Below are 21,240 nucleotides of genomic sequence, written 5' to 3'. Positions count from 1 at the left end.
GGATGACCTTCACGTACCTCTCCATCTCAGTGCACCAGAGAATGTCCTCCTTCTCGTTCATGTAGACGGGGAAGTGCTGGTCCTTGCCCTGCTTGATGGAGTTAGACCTGGTGGTGATGGTCCTCACTTTGCCAAACTGAGGAGAAACAAGTCCATGAGTATTACTGGCTGCGTTGTCTTATTTCACTCAAAATGTGGAACTTTAACCTCTTTCATCCTAGTATTACAGATCAAATAGTCTGGTTGAGGATCTTCTGCTCAGTTAACTAAGTTGTGACTGATGGATTTCCAAAGTGCTACCTCCTGCTGCCACTGGGTGCCGCCAGTGTGCAAGGTTGAAAAGAAATCAAACTAACTGATGTCATGTATCATGTGCGTGAATATATTTCCACAAACATCATTGGCTGTCAAATTCTACTACACATGCTGTCACAGATAACACACATTTCCTTTTTCTATTATCATACCAGTCAAACTAAAGGATTCTTTCCTAAACATATGAAATCCAACAAATGAATCCGAAACGAAGAAAACTTTCAGTCAGGACGTCGATGATTTCTCAAGTTCTGTGTTGATCTTTCACCGAGCAATGCTTATAAACACATACCTTAGCTGTCCTGCCGTGTTCTAAACAGTCCTGGAGATCCACCCTGTCAGAGCACATCGCGGACAAAGGCCTGAAACGAGAAAGAACAGGAGTCAACACTTGTGTTTAGACACTGGACTTCATTTCTAAAACTTTGTTGTGCATTAAATTGATGACTGACAAACTCAATGCACAATCTTCACTCTGCTGACTGTGGTCTAAGAATCCATGAATGATGAAAGCTTCTCTCCTCCGGTACATGACTGAATGAACATACTTTGGGTGCAACACATCACAAAACTCAACAGTTCGGATCGTATCACCGTTTCTGATCCGATAGTTTTTCAGATTGGCATATAAAAAAAATAAAAGGGGGAAACCAGTGGAGCTCTGATTTCCATTTTCTACTTATCAAATAAAATAATCAATATGAAATTGTTAAATCAAAGTGAAACATGATACCTTGATACCATCTTCTTTTGACCAATAATGAATGAATAACTAATCTTTGTCCACATAATCAAAAAAGGTGAAAAAAGAAATAAAACAAAGCCGACCTGAGATATTTTTTAGGTTTGATGGTTCGTTAAAGCACTGGAACAAAACACCCTCTTGGTTGTTAACCATCTGCTTTTGATTTTTCCCTTTAAACAGCCACAAAAAACCATTATATATTTCATATCTACAACAAATTTTGATGGTTGCAGCAGACGTGCAGTGTCACAAAACATTTAATGACTTAAATGACATGTTTTACCTGCAAAAAATAACATAACAACAAGACATAACTTATTAAATGATTTCATTTATAATAATAATAATAACAAGGAGGGTTTAATAGATGAGGTCCCTTGTTAACAGGGTTTTGTTTCTCCGTTGTGTTATGTCAAAGGCTGCTGCTTCCCTCACCATTCACACACCAACCTGTTCATGCCAGGAAGGTTACCCCAGAAGTAGCGGGCACGGTGGGCAGCGGACACCTCCTTGGCGTCGATCATCACCGGGTTGCACTGAAAGAAGAAAACAAACAGACGCCAGTCAGAGAGGAACTGAGGTTCAGATGCTCAAGTTTACTGTTTTTGTAAAGTGTCCGATCTTTTTAAAGTGAAAAATATTTTTAAAGCAATCGCTGACGGGGTCTTTTCAGGACAAATCACTAGATCTACATCAGGAAGTAAATTATAGCACATTAAATGTAGCATATTAATGTGTAACAACAAGATTAACAGGGTCCACCTTCCCTCCTAATGGTCAGTGTCTAACCATAATGAATTTCTGCCACAAGGGGGCATTCATAACCCATCCAGTGCGACTCTCAGTGAAGATGCTGACCTCTAAAAAGCGAGAGATGTCCCTCTTATCGCTGACGCCCATGGCAACCACGTTTTCAAAGAGCCAGAAGAAAGGCCGCTCTTCCCCCTCCTTCGGACGAGCCTCGTGGAGCAGCCTGTAAAACTCAAAGAACAGGCGGCCGGTGCCCTCTGTGGGACACACACGACCAGTAAGTAATGCTGGAGCATAGTAGTGAAAAGACACAAACTGATTATATAGGAGTTATATATGAATTAGCAGAATAATATCAAAAAGCGAAAGGAAAGTGTTTAGACCTACCGAAAAGACCTTTCCTCGCAGGGTTGACTATAGAAAGGTCATTGCAGGGGCTTCCTCCAATAACTAGGTCGAAAGGTCCCCACTCGTGTATCTGGATACAGATAAAAGTCAGAGAGATAAAGAAAAATAAACGTTTTGGGATTCAGTGAAACAGCAAACACTCATTCCAATTTTTTTTGCAACTAAGTGGATTCCCCACTTGACTAGTCTTTGTACGACTACAGGTCCTTTAGTGAAGACTGCTGTGGTATAAAGCCCCTTTTCCATTGGTCAAGAATTCCAGGTGTTGGTGCGTTAACAGCCATGAACGTTTGTGTACTTATTGTTTTTATACATCTTGAAAAAAACATGCAACAGTGAGTTCTTTCCTCGTGTCATGTAAGATGCAAAGCTGGCAACGCAGCGAGAGCTTCTCAGTTTCTGGTGCTTTCGATACTTCGAACAAACAGAACTACAGAAACTCCTCTCCTGGCAAAGGGTACAATGGGTTTAAAAAACACCAAAGAGGCATAAAACAATTCTAATCGGTGTGAAGCTACTGAAAAAAAAAGACCAGTGACCCTCTGCAAAAAACATTCGACTTACATGTTTGCGCGTGACGTTCCTCACATCGCCGACATACATGATGCGACCCTGATGCCGGACAATGCCCACAGTGATGGAGTCTTCACACACTTCAGAGGCTATGTAGCGATCTACTTCGATGCCAAGTTCTCTCAGCACCAGCAGTCCTGCACAGGACGGGTAGAAGAAACACAAAACATGGAAACTTAACACTATAACCTGTGTACAATAAAAAAAAAAGTCCACTTAGGTTCATGTGAAGTTCTGACGCTGTGTCGGACTAAAAGAAAACTGTTGATTAATACTGAGAATGAGAATTCAAATCCTTAGAGCAGTGTTCTCAAATGGGGGTACTAGTACCCCTGGGGGTACGTGAAGGTACTCCAGGGGGTACGTGAGATTTTTTTAAATATATTTAAAATTAGCATCCATTCAAAAATCTTTTTTAAATTGTTATTTAATAAATATTCAATAAAATATAAGTGTTTAATAAATCAGACCCTGATGGCACAGCGCTGTGTATTACATCTTTTTTTCAACCAAAAATACTTTGCGCTGGTTAGGGGGTACTTGGCTGAAAAAATATTTCCCAGGGGGTACATCACTGAAAAAAGGTTGAGAACCACTGCCTTAGAGAGTCAGGTTCATATCATCACCACAATAATGAAAATCCTGCGTTTTTAATATGGAAAAGGAACTTATAGTGTAAATGTATAGAAACTACAGATTTTAGAGAAAGGGGGGAGTTCTTGTCTAACCTGTTGCGATGCCATCAAATAGCGACAGGACACGAATGGGCTGCCTCTTCTCCACCATGAGTGGGGGGTAAAGCTTTGGTGGATCCTGAAATACGACGTCGTGAGAAGAGGGGGGGGGGGGGAGAAAATGAGAAACGTAGGTAAAGAAAAGACAATCAGTGGGTTTTTAATCGCCTAAAAGGTGCATTACTCACAAAATCCTGGTCGTGATTATTTGCAAAGAAGTGCTGCAGGCGGCAGGGCCAGTCGGTGCGGCGCTCCAACAGACCGAACACGCCCTTCTGACCGCACATGTAGCAGTTCCACGGGTCCTCTTTGATGGCGAGGTGGGCGGCTCCTTGTCCGACGAGGAGGTCGACGCACTCCACACAGAAACACCTGAACACAGGAAAAAGAGGAGTTAATACCAGTACCCGACCGATGACATTACAGCCAATATGAGCCTTTTACAGATATACTGGGATCTGCGTTTCAGTTTGCTGATGTGCACCAATATTAAAACTTTTTCACAGAATACACAATAGACAGTTATATATTTTTTTTACACAGAAAACTATGCTTATTTTTAAGATAATTTTAAAGTTCTATATGTTAATATTGGTGTTTTCTTTTTTATTCATAGTTGTTTCATAAAAAGTGAATGGTTAAACTGTAAAATATCAGTGGAGATGAATGACTGGACTGGTTTTATCCTTTCAGTCCAGTTATTTTCCTGCATTCGAATATCTGCCTCATATTATTCAGTTATTATTGCATCATCTTTGCTGCTATGACTGTTTATTTATTTTGAAAAACGTCTTCCCCTTTTCTCCTGTTTTGTGCGCTCTACTGTTGTTGTTGCTGTTTGTATGTGTGTAACGTCCGGTTCTAAAATAAATAAAAAAATACTTCAATATCCAGCCCAGTTTTAGGAGATTATTATATATTCGTGACCCGTTTTTAAGGATTTATCTCCCCAGCTGGTTTTTGAATCACATAAAAACAAGTGATGTCAGAAAATATTAGAAATAGGACAAATGCATTGTTGTTTTTTTGTTTCAGTGGGATTTGCTGCCATTAACACAAATCAGCAAATATCTCAGACTTTATCCTTTAATGTGGGATGAGTGATAAATGACTGGTAGTTTGTTTCTGGTTGAATTCATTTCAAAAATCAATCAGAGGTCAGAAACAGGCCACGCAGACTTATTTGTTTTATACCTGCAGGGCCAATAGTTTAAAATTCGTTTTGAGAGAGTTATCACCCAAATGTCAGATGCCATCACCTGCACACAAAGCAAACCATTGTCTGACAAGAATCTGACAAAGCCCAATCTGTTCTCAGTGGATGTAATAGTCTGACTGTGAGGACACTTTGAGAAGACCGTTTCTCTAGAGTTGCTCTGTTCGACTCATATACAACCACACTTTATATAATATTAATGATCAGCCTCTTCTCCACTGGACCTCCCAGACGTCGCTGCTGTGAGATTTGTGACATCGACAACAAAGCTTTCATTGTGTGCTTGTGTGCTGATGGCACTGTCCTGACATCTGTACTGCAGCAACAACTGTACATTTGAAGAGGCGACACACAAACTACTTATCTCTATACAAAATGAATTGAAGGTTTTGGTCTTGTGGGGGAAAGAACATTTCTGTAAATCACTCAGGCTCTCGTCGTTTTGCTTATTATGGTGGATATATTTAAAGCTTGCCATGATTTTCATCTCCCCCCAAAACACAGTAGAAACCTCACCGACAACAGTTGTTGTTTCCACACATGAGCACCTCTCGTCCTCCGCAGCAGATCGTGCAGTACGACTGGTAACCGTCATCATCATATTGATATGCGCACTCGAGGAAGCAGTTCTGTGAAAACAAGCGGTGGAAAGTCAGAGAGCAGTTTGACATATCATACTTAAAAAATGTCTTAAAAAGTTGTTTGTTTTTTTTATTTATTTTTTTTTTAAATGGGGTCACATCAGGTGCTGATTGAAACATGTTCTGTTTATTATTAGCTTTAAAACGAGCTGTGAGTTTTCTTTTTTGTGACCCTCAGAATTTGATCGACCTCTGTCACAGCTTACCTTACAGCTCTGGCACATTCCCCCAGCGAACAGTGGGTGCTCACGGCTAACGTTCAGACTTCCACAGGAGATACAGATGTCTGCAGGAAGAGAAGTGCTATACGTCAGTGTTTAACAGGAGGATGTCAGAGAGGTGTGAAAACTGCTTCTGCTACACACTTCAATGAAACTATTTGAACAGCTGTGACGCAGGTCTGGATCTAGCGAGCTTAGCTGGCGTGTTTGCAGAGAACACACACGGGAGCCGGTAAGGCAGCAAAAATCACGGAAATGTTATTTCTTCATCTTTGCTCTCGTCGTTTGATTAACACAGACGTGTACATTTCTTGCTTTACTTGTCAACAACAAGGCCAAGTGCAAAGCGTCTTGGTGTTCGTCCCCCGAGGGGCCCCCCGGCGCTGCCGAGAGCGAGAGCACACGGAGGACACGTCACTTACCCTCTATGCTGCGGCACTTTTGTCTCACTTCATGAACAAGCCGCTCTGAAAACACAAAACAAGGTGCGAATGAGGAGAACTGTGGGTCAACACGATCTACACTTAACGTTGTAATCGTCAACAGTTCACTTTTTTTTTCTTTCCAAATTCCAATTTTAGCGGGTTTTTTTGTTTTATCCTCACATAAAAACTAAAAACCAATCACACAAGAAAAGACTCGTGGTAACTGATCATCTCAGAAACTAAAATTATTGGTGTACAAATAAAACTAAAATACTATATTAAATGATGTAAAACACAAGTTCTTCACTCTAGGACCTGCAAGATTGCAGCAGAGGACGACATCTGTCCTGTGTTATAACTGTGTTTTGCTACATAAATAAAGTTTATTATTTATTATTATATATTGTTTTGGTTAGTTGGTACGAGGCGTGTTAAAATACAATAACAGCAGGTTGACTTTTTAAAATCAGTGTATAAAGTAAGGCGAAAAATATTATTTTAAGAAAATGACTAGAAAGAGTATGTGTGTGCTCCCTGAACTCTACAAAAAGTGGAATTAAAGGGAATGTTTTCTGTAAAAGAGACATTTTTACAAGAAACTGCAAATGTTTCTATGACAACAAAAATATAATCTAATCAGAAAATCCAACATTAGATGCCAATTTATAAACACGAGGGAAATTATTTGTGTAAATTCGAAACAAAAAAGACTCAAAATTCAGCCCTGTGGTACAGCAAATTCTAGGAAGACCTATCTTTATTATTAAAAGAGCCTTGTTAGCAACACAATCTCTTCATTGTCTGAATAGTCTGAGTCTTTTTGTCTGGTCACATCATTCTCTTGCATCTTAAACCTGTCACTCTAATGGACCTCTTGTCTTTACACCACGTCTTCGACCACTTACTCTGATGTACAGAGTCCTCCCCAAGGGAAGGGACATGGAGTTCATGACTCCTGTTTAACCCAATAAAAGAGGCTCCTCACCTCGTGTCCTCTCGTCGATGATGTCCCTGACCTTGGGTTTCTCCACTGCGCTTTTGCGAGGCTTTTTGGCCGGAGGAGGCGTGTAGGCTGCGGCCTCTGGCTCCGCCCATATCTCAGGGTACACCTCTTTGTACGGGTTACGCTCCTCTGGGGTGCACAGCATATCAGTCAACATTGTGAATTATTAAACATTTAATTAGAGAAATGTGAGGTGGTCAGAGCGGAGACAAGGTCAAAAAACCAGAGCTTCATTATGTGGACTTACCCTCAGGTGGCTCTAAGGCCTTGGGTCCAGTGGGCTGAAACCCTGTCATGGCCCAGTCGATCATCTGCTTGTTCAGCATGTCCACTGATTTGGAGGTTTCCGTCTCATCACTGTCAGGACAGGCCATGAAGGCTTTGCCTGCCCGGCTGCTGGCCGACTACGAAAACATGGATGACTGAGATTTACCCTCAGTTTATTTAAAGACAGGATAATCTGCTGATTCAGAGCGATAAGTGCCTCAACTGGGACGGAACACGTTAGAAAATGTTATGGTTTTTTATTAAAATGAGGCAAATGTGTGAAGCCACTTTTCATTCTTTTGTACGTTAAATCCACATGCTTTCAGTCTGTATTGTGTAGACAGCAGTGCTGAAGAGGGGAGAGGATTTCTAATATCCTAAATTAGAACAAACGATTCCAGCACTCAAGTCCTTCTAAAGCCACAATTTTGAGATCTTTTTATTTTTGATATGTGCGGATTTAACAACAAGTAAGATGTTAGTTAGCGAGCTTTAGAGGTGTTGGTAGGTTTCTTTTTGAATTTTGGAGAAAGCCAAGCTAACTGTTTCCCTCTGCTTGCAGTCTTTATGCTAAGCTAAGCTAACTGTCTGTTGGCTCCATCTTAATCTTTAGTGTACAAACACACGAGTGGTCTCAGCCCTCAAAATAAGCCCATTTCTTTGAACTGTTCCCTTAAACAGTTGAAAACAACTTTAGAATGCTGTCAACCAAATGTCATTTACTAGTAAAACGGTTCTTGTTATCAAGAAAAACTGTTGTTATATCACTTTGAGGCCTATGAGTTATGTTTAATAGGGTTAGGTTAACCCTAACCCATGATGAAATGGGAACTCATTCAAACCGAACACAAGCTTTTGAATGACACTGCTCTTTTACTCACCTGTAGCACTTCGTAGATGGCTTTCTTGTACATGGGCTGCTTGTTGTAAGTTGGTTGGTGAAAGGCATTGTTAAAGGAACTTAAAGGCAAGAGTTTCTCTACACAGACCTGTGAATAAACACAGACAACATGGCGCATTAAAGACATTGTGTCAAAAGATTATTGATTTTTAGGTTTATGGTGGAACTAATAAAACAACAGCCTGTTATTAAGTGTGTGGTTGTCACTATAAACAGGAGGCTGTGTTATTTAATAAAAAAATATCACCTCACATTACCGTTGGCGCTAAACACTCACCACTGAGAATTTTCCATCTCCAAACCACATGACCCATCTGGTTCCCTCGGCAGCTCTGCTCCGTCCCGTCATCCACCAGGATACGATGCGGCCTGGCCACCACGAGAACCCTCGCAGCTTCCCCCAAACCAGCTCGCCGATGCCAAAACCACGACCGTCCTGCAGCCAAAATAAAAAGACAAATCATCCGCTCTGTATTAACCTCTGGGCATAGTTGTGAAACCTATTTTAAAACCGTCTGTCTCACTTTTTCTTTCCTTACACAAACCGTTGTATAATAACAACAATTTCACGTGATTACATCAGAAACTTTTCCATTAACAGCCCAAAACCCAATATTTAACCATCCCATAAGACAACATTCACTGATAAGGGAGTTTTTAGCATCTTTGTAAGAAAATGAACAAAGTTCAAACTTATTTCCTTTTTAAATTCCAGTTAAAGGGCAAGTTTGCTCATTTTACACAATAAAGTCTGTTTACTGTTTACTGATCTGCATATGTTAGAACTGTTTAAATAGTGGCATCAGGAAACGGTATTAAAATTGTTTATCTTGATTATAGTGAACAAAATTCTCACTGTTATCAGTATTACCGCGGTATCGTTAAAATGTGTAGTAAATGTTAAAAAAAAATATTACTGGTACACAGACTACAGATAATAACAAATAAATAATAAAATCTATAGTGATGTTTTTATTCTTATTATTTCGACGCTCTTTACATCATTGCACTAAGGCTTGTGTAGTGAAAAACTTTGATTATAGCCTTTACTGTGTCTGCTGGCCCCGCTGCCCCCCCCCCCTTAGCAGCAGCACTGCATCGAAGCGCATTACTCCGCTGGTCAACAAGAGACTCTGCTCCTCTTCTCTTTTCTCATCACTCACACATAGAACTGATCTTTACAAAAACCTGCTGAATTCATATTTATGTTCTTGGATAAACGAGGAGTCGCTTATTCTGCAACAATTAAGTTAAAACATTGCGTTGCGTCAAATCTGTCTGTGTGAGTTACACCGCTGCTCTCTGTGGTTGATGCTGGGCAGTTTTTCCCTCGAGCTTCACATCATGGTTATCAATTGTAAATGTACTGCAGATGTCTGCATCATTATGTAAATTAACGCTGAATTCAATAACACTCTGCTTGACAGCTGTGTAACTGATGAATACTTTCCCAAAACATGAGTGGGTCCTTGACTCCATCAGGATTAACCCGGACTTTAAACTGAATTCCTTTTCCTCCGTTGTAAAATCCTATGAGTCTACGATCAAACATTAATCGATGTGAATCAAGTTGAAACTAGAGCACATTCTTCTGCCAAGGCTAAACAATGCTACACATCTGTCTGGCTATTATAATAGTAAAATAAATGGAGAAAATTAATAGATGTCAACACATTTAATGTGTCTGATTTTTACAATAAAATCAATACATGATTTCTTAAAAACTGACAAAAATGTTGAAAAATTTGAAAAGGACAGAAAAAAGTCCTAGATCCGTTGGTGACAACAGAGCTTTCTCATGTGCCGTAATGATCCTACCTCATACTCGGGCTCAGTGTCTGCAGACTTGGGGCACGACTTGTCTCCGCCTGCGATGGCGACAGGCTCGGGGGTCGTGGCCACAGTAGGGGAGGCTGGGTCAGTGGGTTGCTGCGGCTGCTGCTGAGGCAGCTGCTGCTGATGTTGCTGCTGCTGCTGTTGCTTTGGCAGCTGTGATTGCTGTTGATACTGAGGCTTAGACGGACACTGAGTGTGTGACTGAGGTGGCGGCTGCTGATGCTGCGGCGGCTGCTGATGCTGCGGTGGCTGCTGATGCTGCGGCGGCTGCTGATGCTGCGGCGGCTGCTGATGCTGCGGCGGCGGCTTCGAAGGCTGCGGGTGCTTTATTATTGAGACCTCTTCTTTCTGGCTCTCTGTTTCAGGCTCCTCGTGATCCTTCATTGCGTTCATCGCTGACATCAGTTTGGCCTTTTTCTCTGCCTGAAACACAGGCAAGTGACAGCAGAGGTAAAGACTGGGCTTTTCGGATTGATGTGTGCAGCCGCTGAGTTTAAGGCCGAGTTTAGATCCAGCTGGAAGTGTTACTTTTCTATATATAAAGACATTGCAGGAAACGAATCAGGAAATGTGTCAAAGAAGTAAGAATGAAAGAAACTTAAGAACAGACATGAGCAAACATTCAGTGCACTAATCCCTGACAGTATTTGATAAACTGCACTATGGATACGAAGTTTGTTGACCAACTCTACAAGTGTCACGTAGTCTGATAAACACGCTCTGATGTTTCTTTGTAGACAACACAGAAATTAAGCTGATACCAGCTCATGGACAAGACAATAAACCAGTAGGTGATGTCGCTTCTTTGCATTAACTTTGTAATTTACTGCCCTCTTGTGGCCACAGTAGGTTGTTTTCTCTAGTTTTCAGGGGGCGTGGCCACATCAAAGACAACGACTGGCACTTGACAACGACGAGCAGAAAAGGTAAAAAACATTTTTCTGATGTTTGTGTATGTGCATTGAGGATAATACTGAAGAGGTGACTAAACAGTACATCTACTACTATCTACAGACAAATCTTGTCAGGGAATTTTTTTTTCTAACCTGCTACTTCAAGCTGTCACATGTTGAGTCTCTCTGCTAACTTATTTGTCTGAGTTTTACAGAAAACATCCCTGTCTACTTTCCCAACTTAAGTTCTGTGTGTGTGTGTTTTATGTGCGCCATGTGATATGGTCCTCTACTCACACCGTCATGCCTCAGTGAGCTCTGCTAAGGTTTTGGGATTTTTACAGTGCGTAACAATCGTCCACAGCTGCAGGTGTGTTACATGAGCGGAGTGTACAGATTTCACTCTGACCTTTCACACATGGAGCAGCGGACAGGACACAGCACACCTCATGTTATTTTATCTTTAAATCTGTAAAGTTCTCATTATTTTACGAGTTAAGGTGTGAATTGTAAAACCAAAACAATGAGCGGTGAGAAGCTAAGAGTACTTGGTTGTGAGTATTTGGTTGTTTTGTGTGTATTTGGATGCATTGTGAGTATTTGGTTGTTTTGGCGGTATTTGGTTATGTTGTGAGTAATTGGTTGTGTTGTGTTTTTTTGAGTATTTGGCTGTGTTGTGAGTCTTTGGCTATGTTGTGAGTATTTGGTTGTGTGGTGAGTATTTGGTTTTGTTGTGACTATTTGGATGTGTTGTCAGTATTTGCAGCACATTTTCTATTTGCAGTTTCAAATTGATGAAGTTTTCCCCATTTACATGTTTTTAAAAATCTATTTGCACTTGTTTTCTTATATTGTAGCGTGTTGAGCTCTTAGAAAACAGCTGAAGCAAACAACTATTTAGACAAAAATCTATAGTACAACAGTTTTAAGTTAAACTATGTGCTGTATGTTCCACACTCGTGCACCACAGCAGTGACTGAGCTGCCATTTTAAGCTCCCTTCCTGCCACCGTTCTTTTCCTGCAGGTCTCTCAGTGAAACTGCATTGAGCTGAGCGACATGCACCTCGTCTCTGCTGCATACGTGCTGAATCTTGATTGTGGGAGCCCGAGTGCTTTTGTAAACACGTCTTTATCTACGGCTGTAAGGTCCCATTCATCAACAGCGGTGTATACAGTAACTCTATAGTGCCCGTAGCTGCGGCGGAAGAGTTCACTGGGTTTGTGGTACCTGACACTGAACCGCTAGGTCGATCAGAGAGGACGAGACGCAGCCGGGACTTAAGCCTCTCACAGTAAATCCCCAACAGCTGCACTCATTCTGATCTCTTTCTCTCAAACACACACGCTAGGAGTTGCATGCTAACTTTCTTCCACTTCTCTTTTTCCTTCACACACACACACAGAATATATATCTGCAGTCCCATATGTAAACACGTGTTAGTCATAGTATAGGCTACACGTGAGAGCATTGCTGCCCAGCTGTGCTTACTTTCCTCAAGTCTCTCTCAGGCTCTCAGGTCTCACACACACTGCAAATGCCCGGAGCTGGAGCGAGTGTGTCGGAAGAGAGGAAGAAAAGGCAAGTGGGGGAGAGACTGAGAAAGAGAGAGTATCGCACAATCCTCCGAGCTCTCGCCCATAAACAATAGCGCCTTTAAGGGGAGGTGGTGCCTCGGCCGCGTGGGGAGGGGTATCTGCGCCGAAGAGCAGAAACATGTGCTGTTCAATCAAGAGGCTCTGCTGTGGTTTATAAATATCTGTACTGTAGTGCTGCGATGGATGGTTCAAAGCCCTCGGCCATATGCGTTAGGCCTCTTGGCTCCAGCACAAGCACACTGGAGTTAGTGTTCGACAGCCTGCTTCGGATGTGTGGTTCCAGATGCCAAACTGCAAAAACTAACAAATGTCAACTAAACTGTTAAATGTGTTGAAAATGTGTATGATGAGAAACAATCTGTAGTCGTATTGGCAAGTGAGGGGAGCGATCGCGAAATAAAGCAAGAGTTTACGAGTTTAGTCCGGCTTCTTCGTCTCTGGCCACTAAAAATCACACATAAACTGGTAGATCTGTAAATGCCAATTAGGACTACTGTGACTGTGTTTATATTTGGTGTGTTGTGGGTCAGGCTGTCTCCAGGGTTCCTTCTCCTCAGAGCCAATGAGCGAGTGACGCTGGAAATGCCAGTGGGGGGAGGAGAGAAAGTACAGTGGCTATAGGGAACCAGATATTTGTCTCTGGACTTCTTCCCAGTTGTAAATGCCCCCTTTTGGGGGCCTCACAGTGTGTGTGCAGCTCCACCAGCAAGACAGGCCCTCTGAGTCTAAAGGGGAAAGGAGGTAGCAGAGACACAATGCGGTCTTTATCATTTACGCACGCCTGCCTGTCACTGACAGCACAGAAATACCAGCACTTATATCTGCTGTCACGCTGTGCCGAAGACAAATACCAAAAATGACAGCAGACATACAGTGGATGTAAAAACACAGGCGAGCAAATAACCTCACAGGGAAACCATCAACTCTTTTTTTCCTCTTGGGGGAAATATGTTACGACGGAGAATTCCAACCTTAAGTTACAGTACATACAGTATCTGTGGATGTTTTTTAGGATAAAGTGAAAACAGAAGCTCCGCAGGCTGCTGGCAGAGTGTAGAGACATGTTGGGAGCACAATAAGGGATAATCTGACTTAGAGACTATGCAGCATGATACCCTGAGGGCTCGAGGGGTGACAGAGTGCACTGAGCGGCAGAAGACATATTGGTCTCTGGGGGTTGCAGATGATACTTGTTAACGAGAGGGCCATGTTTAATGTGCAGCTTCAGTTATTTCTAAGACAACAACTGTCTATTACAAAGTTGTTAAGTTTACAAGGAAAGTTTCATAGTCTCAAAGGGTGAAGGAATCCACAGTGCAGTTGTTGAGGAATGAAATAAAACATGTAACACAGGGACACGGACAACAAGCCTCAAACCAAATGGGTTATTAGAGGAAAAAGATGTCAAAGTAGCAGGAAAGGTGCCATTAAATCAATTCTGCATCCTGCAAACTCTTATCAAAAGGGTAAAAAAAGTGAAACGAAATAACCTGTCAATGAACATTACTTCCTCACGCGACGTGACAGCACGCCTTTGAAGCCACACAAAAGAGTTTGACCTTTGAATGCAGCAGTTTCTCATGTGCAACAGGCAGGGGAGACGCAGCGGGGGCTGTTTTGTGTAATTGTCTGATGGATAATGCGGTGAAATATGTCTTCAGCGCAAAGGACTTAAAGCGGACAAATAGTGGACACTTCCCTTAAGTCACGACAGGTGTACTTAACTCGAGATGCATCAGGTGAAGATAGTCTGAAAATGCACGAGTGTCAAGGTCTGTTGTGGCGCGATGTGGCTACTGCATTCATTAGCTTTGATTTTAGCACAGATACAAAGGCAGCGTATTTCACGAGTGGCCTTGGGGGGGTCACACCAAAAGGGACCATCTGGTTCTCATTGTGTTGCATCCTTTTAAAGAGACAATTAGGAATATTACAGAGTCAGCGATGAATACATAAACAGAATTCCCCATAAATCCACAAGTGGGCTTGTTAAGAAATGCCCCCCCGAGGAGGCGGCTCGGTTCACTGCAAAGATCAGATCTTTTCAAGTTATCAAATTACTGCTCTTAGAGTAAATCTATGTCCCGGGTCAGAAAGAACAAAGTGCACGATGATAGGAAGGAAATGTGCTCTCAGGCCTGCGCAACAACTTTTTCTCAGTTGCATGTTATGCAAGGTAAAAGCCAGCCTGCTCTGAAAAAACAAGGTACAAGTAGTTGACCTAAAAGAATAATGGTTCTCTGACATTTCTAGGCACTGCTATGAAACAGGAAATAGTTTCAGCACATATTCACCCCAAGGGGAAAACTTTTTTCATGCAAAGCAACTTTTTTCCCCAAACACGACTAAAGCCTGTTCACTCTTCCTCTTTTTTCTTTTTTTTTTTAAAGAGACGGTTTCCCTTTAAGCTGAGCGGAGCAGATGGTCCACAACAACTCTCGTGGAAATACCTGAAGTCAGCATATTCCCCGTGCTATAAGCTGGCTAATCAGACATGCACACTATCCCCCAGTGTTATCAAACAAACAATGCAGTGCACATACCCATACACGCCAGCGCGCAACCCTCATAATCCAGTGTGAGGCTTGAGTTTTTTTCACCCCCACTCTCGGGGTAGAAGAGATCGCTTAAAAAAAGAAAGCATGAACATTTCTTTGTCTGGGAATTCAGGGTCAGGTGATTGCCGACAGGAATCCTGGTTGGCTAGAGAGGACTTGCAAAATGTTGGCAGCGAGCCAAGAGGCTGTCTTGCAAGCAGGGCTGGAAATTTGCTGCAAACCTCATTTTCACCCTCATATCCATAGCACAGAGTTCATTTCCATAGCTGGGGGAGGGGTCAGGGGAAGAATAGGGGAGGGAAACGGAGAGGGAGAGACGGAGAAGTCCACTGTAACACAAGGCACATGAAGAAGAAGAAAAAAAAAAAGAAAGCAGCAAGATGGCAGTAACCCTTTCAGCCACCATGTCCTGCAGGAGCATGCAGCAGCAACATGCTCTGTGGCAAGAGGCGAACCAAAAGCCAAATAAGGCAATGCATCACATTACTCCTCAGGAAAGAAGCCAAAAACAAAGTCTCTGAGATAATGCGATCAAAGCTTACAAAACGCCAGATGAGAGGAAGTGGAAAAAACATGCACAGTCACAATTTGCATCTTGCAAATCCCCCTCAAACTCCTAGAAGAGTCACTTATTCAAGAGAATCCACCGCTGTTTGGAAAACGCAACTAGCTTCATATTTTACGACATTTCACTCGTGGGACTATTCCAGCATGTCCTGCTAATTTGGCAATATTTCCTCACTGGAGACATTTTTATGGCCGCTCCCCAGAGGAGAGCAGAGGGGGCCGGGGAGGCAGCAGAAATGGAAGACCCCATGTTGATACTAGGGGGACTCCTCATTATGCCAGAGATGAGGTTGCACGACATCACATTAGCATCAGAAGTCATAACTAAACATGACTATGTGATGATCGAAGGAGCTTTGTATTCATGCAGATGCTGAGTTCAAGATGGATAAATGTGTCACCATAAAAATCAGAGCTCGGATAAATTAAGAAGAGGAACATGTGATTGTTCTGGATGTTCTGGAGTAAAAATACCAACGTACAATAAAGTTACCAACAAATCAGTGTCACCACAGCATCCAGAGAATGTTCTAGAACTCTTGATCAAACCACATGATCCATAAACGACGTTTTCATTCTCCACATGGTGGCTTAACATTTGAGATTAAAAGTTTCTGTCATTGAGCTTTCACTCCATCTAAAGATTGTGTGATACAATTGAAAAGCTTCAAAACTGCAAGTAAGTGGACGTTTTAAACTACCATCTCCAAGGTCGAGAGTATGTTCTATTTGTGTTGATCTGTGCTGAAGGGGCTGTGAAAACACATTTCAGCTTGGGCACAATAAACCCTGAAGTCAATTCTCAATAGTTAAGATACCTTCAACAACTAAGGTATCTTATAAATTAAAGGTAGGGTTGGTAATTTCATGTCCTGATAGCTATGAATAAATAAAATCCTCTGAAAGAAGATTTAAAAAAAAGACAACACAAGACTGTAGTAAAGATGGTAGTCAGAAGAGTGAGTCATGGAACAGTCGTCTTCTAGCAGTTGTCAGGCAGTGCACGTTCATGTGTTTTAGTTTTGACGGTGGGATGTATCGGTTGAGTAGCTTTTCCAGGATTACCAACCATATCTTTAAGTGCTTAGAAAATATCCATAACAACTTGGCAATCTCCATTTGCTGAGGAGCCCACGTGAAACAATCAAAACCTGTTAGAAACTGGAACTTTTGTCAACTACTGTTCCCAGAAATTAACTGCAAGAGCTTCATTGGGACAATTTCCATCAAAGAAAAAATCTTGGGTTATCTACAAAACAAATCTGAACCTGGGGTGAAAGGGAAATTAAGGGTCTCTCCCTGGGGACTTAATGGTTAAGCTACATGCTATATAAGCACGATATCCCCAGTTGAATTCTGTCTGGCGGCTTGTTGCATTGTCCTACCGCTCTCTATCTCTTTCTAATGCATGTTTTCAGAGCATTTGGTTGAACTGACCCTTTAATCTAAAATCATTTCATCTCAGCTTCAGGACATCAAAAGCACTCAGAATCATGCAAATCCAAAATTTACTGCAACAATTCCATCCAGGAAGCATAATTCATGTCAAGGCATCAAACAGATGTGTTCACCGCAGCTGCATGTGATTTCTGCTCCGCTAATACAATAGACAAGAACAAAGCCAGGAAACGCAGCAGCCGACAGAGCCAATGGTCCACTGAGATAAATCCGCTGAAATAAATGGTACCTCCATGACATATCAAATGACCCATCAAATACACTTGGCCGTGAACAAACCATGAGCCCTGTCTTTGACCCTGGCGGCTTCAGTCCACGCCTGTCACTCACCCTGCTGTCTGCGGGGCCCGGAGAGAGCTGGGGTACTCACCTCCATCTTCCACTTGGCCAGCCACTCCTCTCTGGTCCGCTTGTTAATGTAATAAGGGTCACCAGCCTGGAAGGTTATTCTGGGTATGGGCCTCTGACGAAGGCCGCTCTCCCAACCAACTCCCCCTCGCAGCCTGCCTCGACCTCCCTGTTTAAGGTGTTAAAAAAAAAAAAAAAAGTTAGCTACTTGTTCTTTATCCTTCCTTTAAGCATCTGTGGTAAATCTGTGCCTCCGATCTGTTGCTCGTAAACAAGTGAGTAATTTAAAGTTGGGACAATGGGTTTGTCTTATATCTAAAAAGGTAATGACTCACATGTTCTATGCAATCAGCTTGTGATTGGTCCGGCAGCCAGAAGCGATGCCACAGTGTCTAATCACAACTCCCTGGCAACAGTCTCAAGGTCACCAGCACCAACCGATACGAGGAGCTCCCAAGTGTATTTGATATTTCAAGTCTATACAACATTAGGTACCATTTCTTTCACGAGTCCAAAGCAAGAGAACCCATCAGACTTTCTGGACCTTAGAGATCGGCAACTGTACCAAGCCTCTAGTCTAGCAATGGTTTGGATACAATTTACTTCTAGTGCCAGCTTTCACCACACATTTGTAGGAGAGCGGTTTATTGATACACAGAAATAACATAAAATGTACTGTTTACTATGCAGGATTTGTCGTTGCTGCTTGGAAACACAACATACACATAAGAGAGAGGAAGCTGCGTTAGAAAGAACAAGGCGGGGAACCAGAGAAATAAAACGCCATTTTTTTCACTTTTAGGTTCTCCGCACAACTTTGCTTAAAGATGCCACATTGCCAGATTATGCATAATTGCCACCGACGCACACGCCTCTTCCGCTTCTCTGTCCACTGTGGCCTCTGCTCTGTGTGTGTGTGTAGCTCAGCTCCGCCATTGCTCAAACAGACATACATACATGACACGGACAGAGAGCACAGGGGAGAGACGGAGATGTGTCCTGGTCCCTACGTTTTCCCGCCCTCGCACCCTGCACGCTGTTATTGGCTGGGGGCTGCACACCCACTGCCCAAAGGTTGCAGCCCAGAAACAGCAAGATAAGAACTAAGAGAATAGAGGCAGAGGGCAGGGTCACTGCAGATAAATTCAAAACCACACAATTCTAGTGGCTCATAAGTGATGATTGATAGATTGTTTTTCCATGATATTGATTTTTAGAAAAAAAAAAATCCTGTATATTATACCTAAAACAATGATTTTGATATTTGGACAAACCTTTTATTTTTTCAGTTTCTTGCAAAGAATTAGATGAACAATCAATACCACTCTCGTATCTGCCCATTCAATATGAAACTGGAGCCAGCAGCTGATTATGTTAGCTTAGCATAAAGACTGCAAACATTGGGAAACAGCTAGCCTAACCCCAACCCTAACCCCCATCCAATTTCTACCAATCGATCCCATTCACCTAAATCGTACACACTGAACCATTAATCTGTGCAAAGCCACAATGTAAAACAAACAGCTTGTTAAAGAAGTAGTTCAACATTTGGGAAATTAATGCTTTTCTATCTTGCAGAGAGTTAGCTTAGGTCCACAGGAACAGGATCCACTAGCCATTTAGCTTAGCATAAAGACTGGACAAAAAACAGCTTGATCAAAAGGTAAGAAAATCTATCTACCATCACCTTTAAAGGTCGATATTGTCGTGCAAAACAACCAGTCCTACAATTAATAATAAATAATAAGACTAAAGAAGACATTGCTATAACAATACTGACAACATATCAGTGTGGTTGCATGTTCTATTCATTATCTGTCCTTTTCCAAGTCAAGAAAAGCTGTTTTGCTTCTGGTCAATCTGCGCCGCGATCATCCATCATGCAGGTGAGCGGGGGACTCACGGTTTGTGTCAGGAAAGATAGTTCAAAAACAGCCCTGGGAAGTGCGAAAGACACCTCAAGAGTTACATCAGCCAGACAACAAAGACACAAACAGATCAGAAATCTTACCTCGGTCTTGACAGCATCGGCCCCGTCCTCCTCCGAGAGCTCCACATCTAGAGAGAAGACAGCGACACAATGGATGGCCTGAATCACTCACAGGAGACTGGAAATTTGCCACATGGCTTTTTTCCCCTGTATCTGTGTTAAATTTTAAGTGGCCTCTCATTCATCACATTTTTTATTAACCCAGATTGTTAGGCTTGCCCTCCATACCGTCCCATTGACTCAATGTTGGATCAAATCAAAGTCAAATTAATAAATCCGCTGAGAGACGCCGGCTCTGGAGAACTCAAAGTCAGCATGCGATGACGGGAGCATGTACGCTCAGGTGCCAGACGGGTGGGTTGTGGCTGCCCAGGTTACGACGAGTGTGGAGAGGGGCCACGTTTATTTTGGCAGATGTCATACTCCTGACCTTGTATCCCCCCGACTTCATGAGACACACAGCCGGTTGCTATTAGCATGACCCCTCCCACGCTGCTGACGCTGAACCGTAACTACATACGGCTCCACTTCTGTGACTCGGGGGCAGTGTATAACCTCCCTGCCAATTTCCAACACCTCAACTATAGAAGTTATGTAGAAGTGGACAGTGTGGAAACCGTCTGTGTTATTTGGAAAAGCAAAAGCTGGTTGAGCCTAAAGATATTGCTTGTTGTGCCTAAACTCAAGTGTCCTATTATGTGTACGACACAGCTGAAAAGTTGTCAAATACCATTACTAAGTAGAGTTTTAAAGTTTAAAAGGTTTCATTATTACCTTGGAAGCAGCAGATGAGAAAATGATCTCACCTCAAATTCCGTTTAGTAGCTGCTTTGATGATTTTGCATGATCTTCATCAGCAGATGGCGTTTGTCCAGAAAATTTTAACTTTTTTTTTTTACAAGCACTTGAAGACGTTTGAAGCGCTTAACAAGATGGACAAGTGTTCATTAATACAACCATGGCAACTACGAAAATACCATCTGCTGATGGAGATCATGTGATGACACTGAAAAGCTCCAGAACTGATGCTGGCATGTTTTTCAACTTTTCTCTAACTTCTTTCTGCTACATTTTACTTCTGCTCCACCTCATTACAGATTTTTACTACACTACATTTATGTGACAGATATGATCAATTCTTAATTTACAAAAAGACAATTTAAAAGAATGTAATGGAAATATTAATGAAAGACAAGCAGGACCTATTTATTGGATCAGTATCTGTGTTTCCTGATATAATATTAAAACTTTTATTTTACAGAATAAACAATGCAGAAAACTTTTTTGATCAGAGTTCTATTTATTTGGTTGTATTTGTGTTTTCTTTTTCATTGCAGTAATAATACAATTATGATTAAACTGGAAAATATGAGGGTTTGAAAATGACATCTTAGGAATCACTGCCAAATTCTTTTCAACACACACACATATATACATCTCTGCCAATATATCCGTATAAGATTTTTTTTAATTCCCTAATACCGGCATTAGCATCTGCTGCCAAAAGTCCATACGATTTGGGCTCTAAATGAAACATCTGCCATAAAAGTTTTACATGGGAAAGAAAATGTGCATAGTTGCGAAACAGAGGTGCAGCAGCAGCAAGGCAAAGATTGTCAAAATAGCACAGAAAACATTTGGTGAAACATCCACTGAAGCCACAGTCTAATAAAAGTGTCTTAACCACAATAAAAGTTGGGATTTCCCATTAACCCGGCCGTGATTTAAGATCTGGAGGTCTATGACAACAAGGGCATGTTATTCATTCTTAAACAGCTTTGTTTGCCTGAGTTC

The 21,240-nt window shown here is 41.9% G+C and overlaps 1 protein-coding gene across 5 annotated transcripts in view; it reads right to left on the bottom strand.

Moving 5' to 3' along the window:
* LOC117755954 (DNA (cytosine-5)-methyltransferase 3A-like) overlaps positions 1 to 21,240 on the bottom strand; it is a 38,022-nt gene that overhangs the window by 3,374 nt on the left and 13,408 nt on the right. Inside the window, exons 5-23 of one of the 5 annotated variants that reach the window (XM_034576148.1) lie at positions 19,468 to 19,514; positions 17,479 to 17,625; positions 10,334 to 10,458; positions 10,018 to 10,267; positions 8,477 to 8,635; positions 8,180 to 8,287; positions 7,279 to 7,435; positions 7,014 to 7,160; positions 6,026 to 6,070; positions 5,589 to 5,668; positions 5,258 to 5,370; positions 3,714 to 3,897; positions 3,520 to 3,604; positions 2,783 to 2,928; positions 2,198 to 2,288; positions 1,919 to 2,067; positions 1,496 to 1,596; positions 608 to 677; positions 18 to 136 (exon numbers count right to left, since the gene is read on the bottom strand). In XM_034576148.1, the coding sequence (XP_034432039.1) occupies positions 18 to 136; positions 608 to 677; positions 1,496 to 1,596; positions 1,919 to 2,067; positions 2,198 to 2,288; positions 2,783 to 2,928; positions 3,520 to 3,604; positions 3,714 to 3,897; positions 5,258 to 5,370; positions 5,589 to 5,668; positions 6,026 to 6,070; positions 7,014 to 7,160; positions 7,279 to 7,435; positions 8,180 to 8,287; positions 8,477 to 8,635; positions 10,018 to 10,267; positions 10,334 to 10,458; positions 17,479 to 17,625; positions 19,468 to 19,514 (2,323 nt within the window). Of the gene's footprint in view, positions 1 to 17; positions 137 to 607; positions 678 to 1,495; positions 1,597 to 1,918; positions 2,068 to 2,197; positions 2,289 to 2,782; positions 2,929 to 3,519; positions 3,605 to 3,713; positions 3,898 to 5,257; positions 5,371 to 5,588; positions 5,669 to 6,025; positions 6,071 to 7,013; positions 7,161 to 7,278; positions 7,436 to 8,179; positions 8,288 to 8,476; positions 8,636 to 10,017; positions 10,459 to 17,478; positions 17,626 to 19,467; positions 19,515 to 21,240 lie in introns of all 5 variants that reach the window. The other 4 variants (XM_034576145.1, XM_034576147.1, XM_034576150.1 and 1 more) reach the window with 4 other exon arrangements.

The sequence above is a fragment of the Hippoglossus hippoglossus genome, chromosome 22, assembly GCF_009819705.1.
Source record: "Hippoglossus hippoglossus isolate fHipHip1 chromosome 22, fHipHip1.pri, whole genome shotgun sequence".
Classification (NCBI taxonomy): Eukaryota; Metazoa; Chordata; class Actinopteri; order Pleuronectiformes; family Pleuronectidae; genus Hippoglossus; species Hippoglossus hippoglossus.
This window is presented reverse-complemented; position numbering and strand designations above follow the sequence as displayed.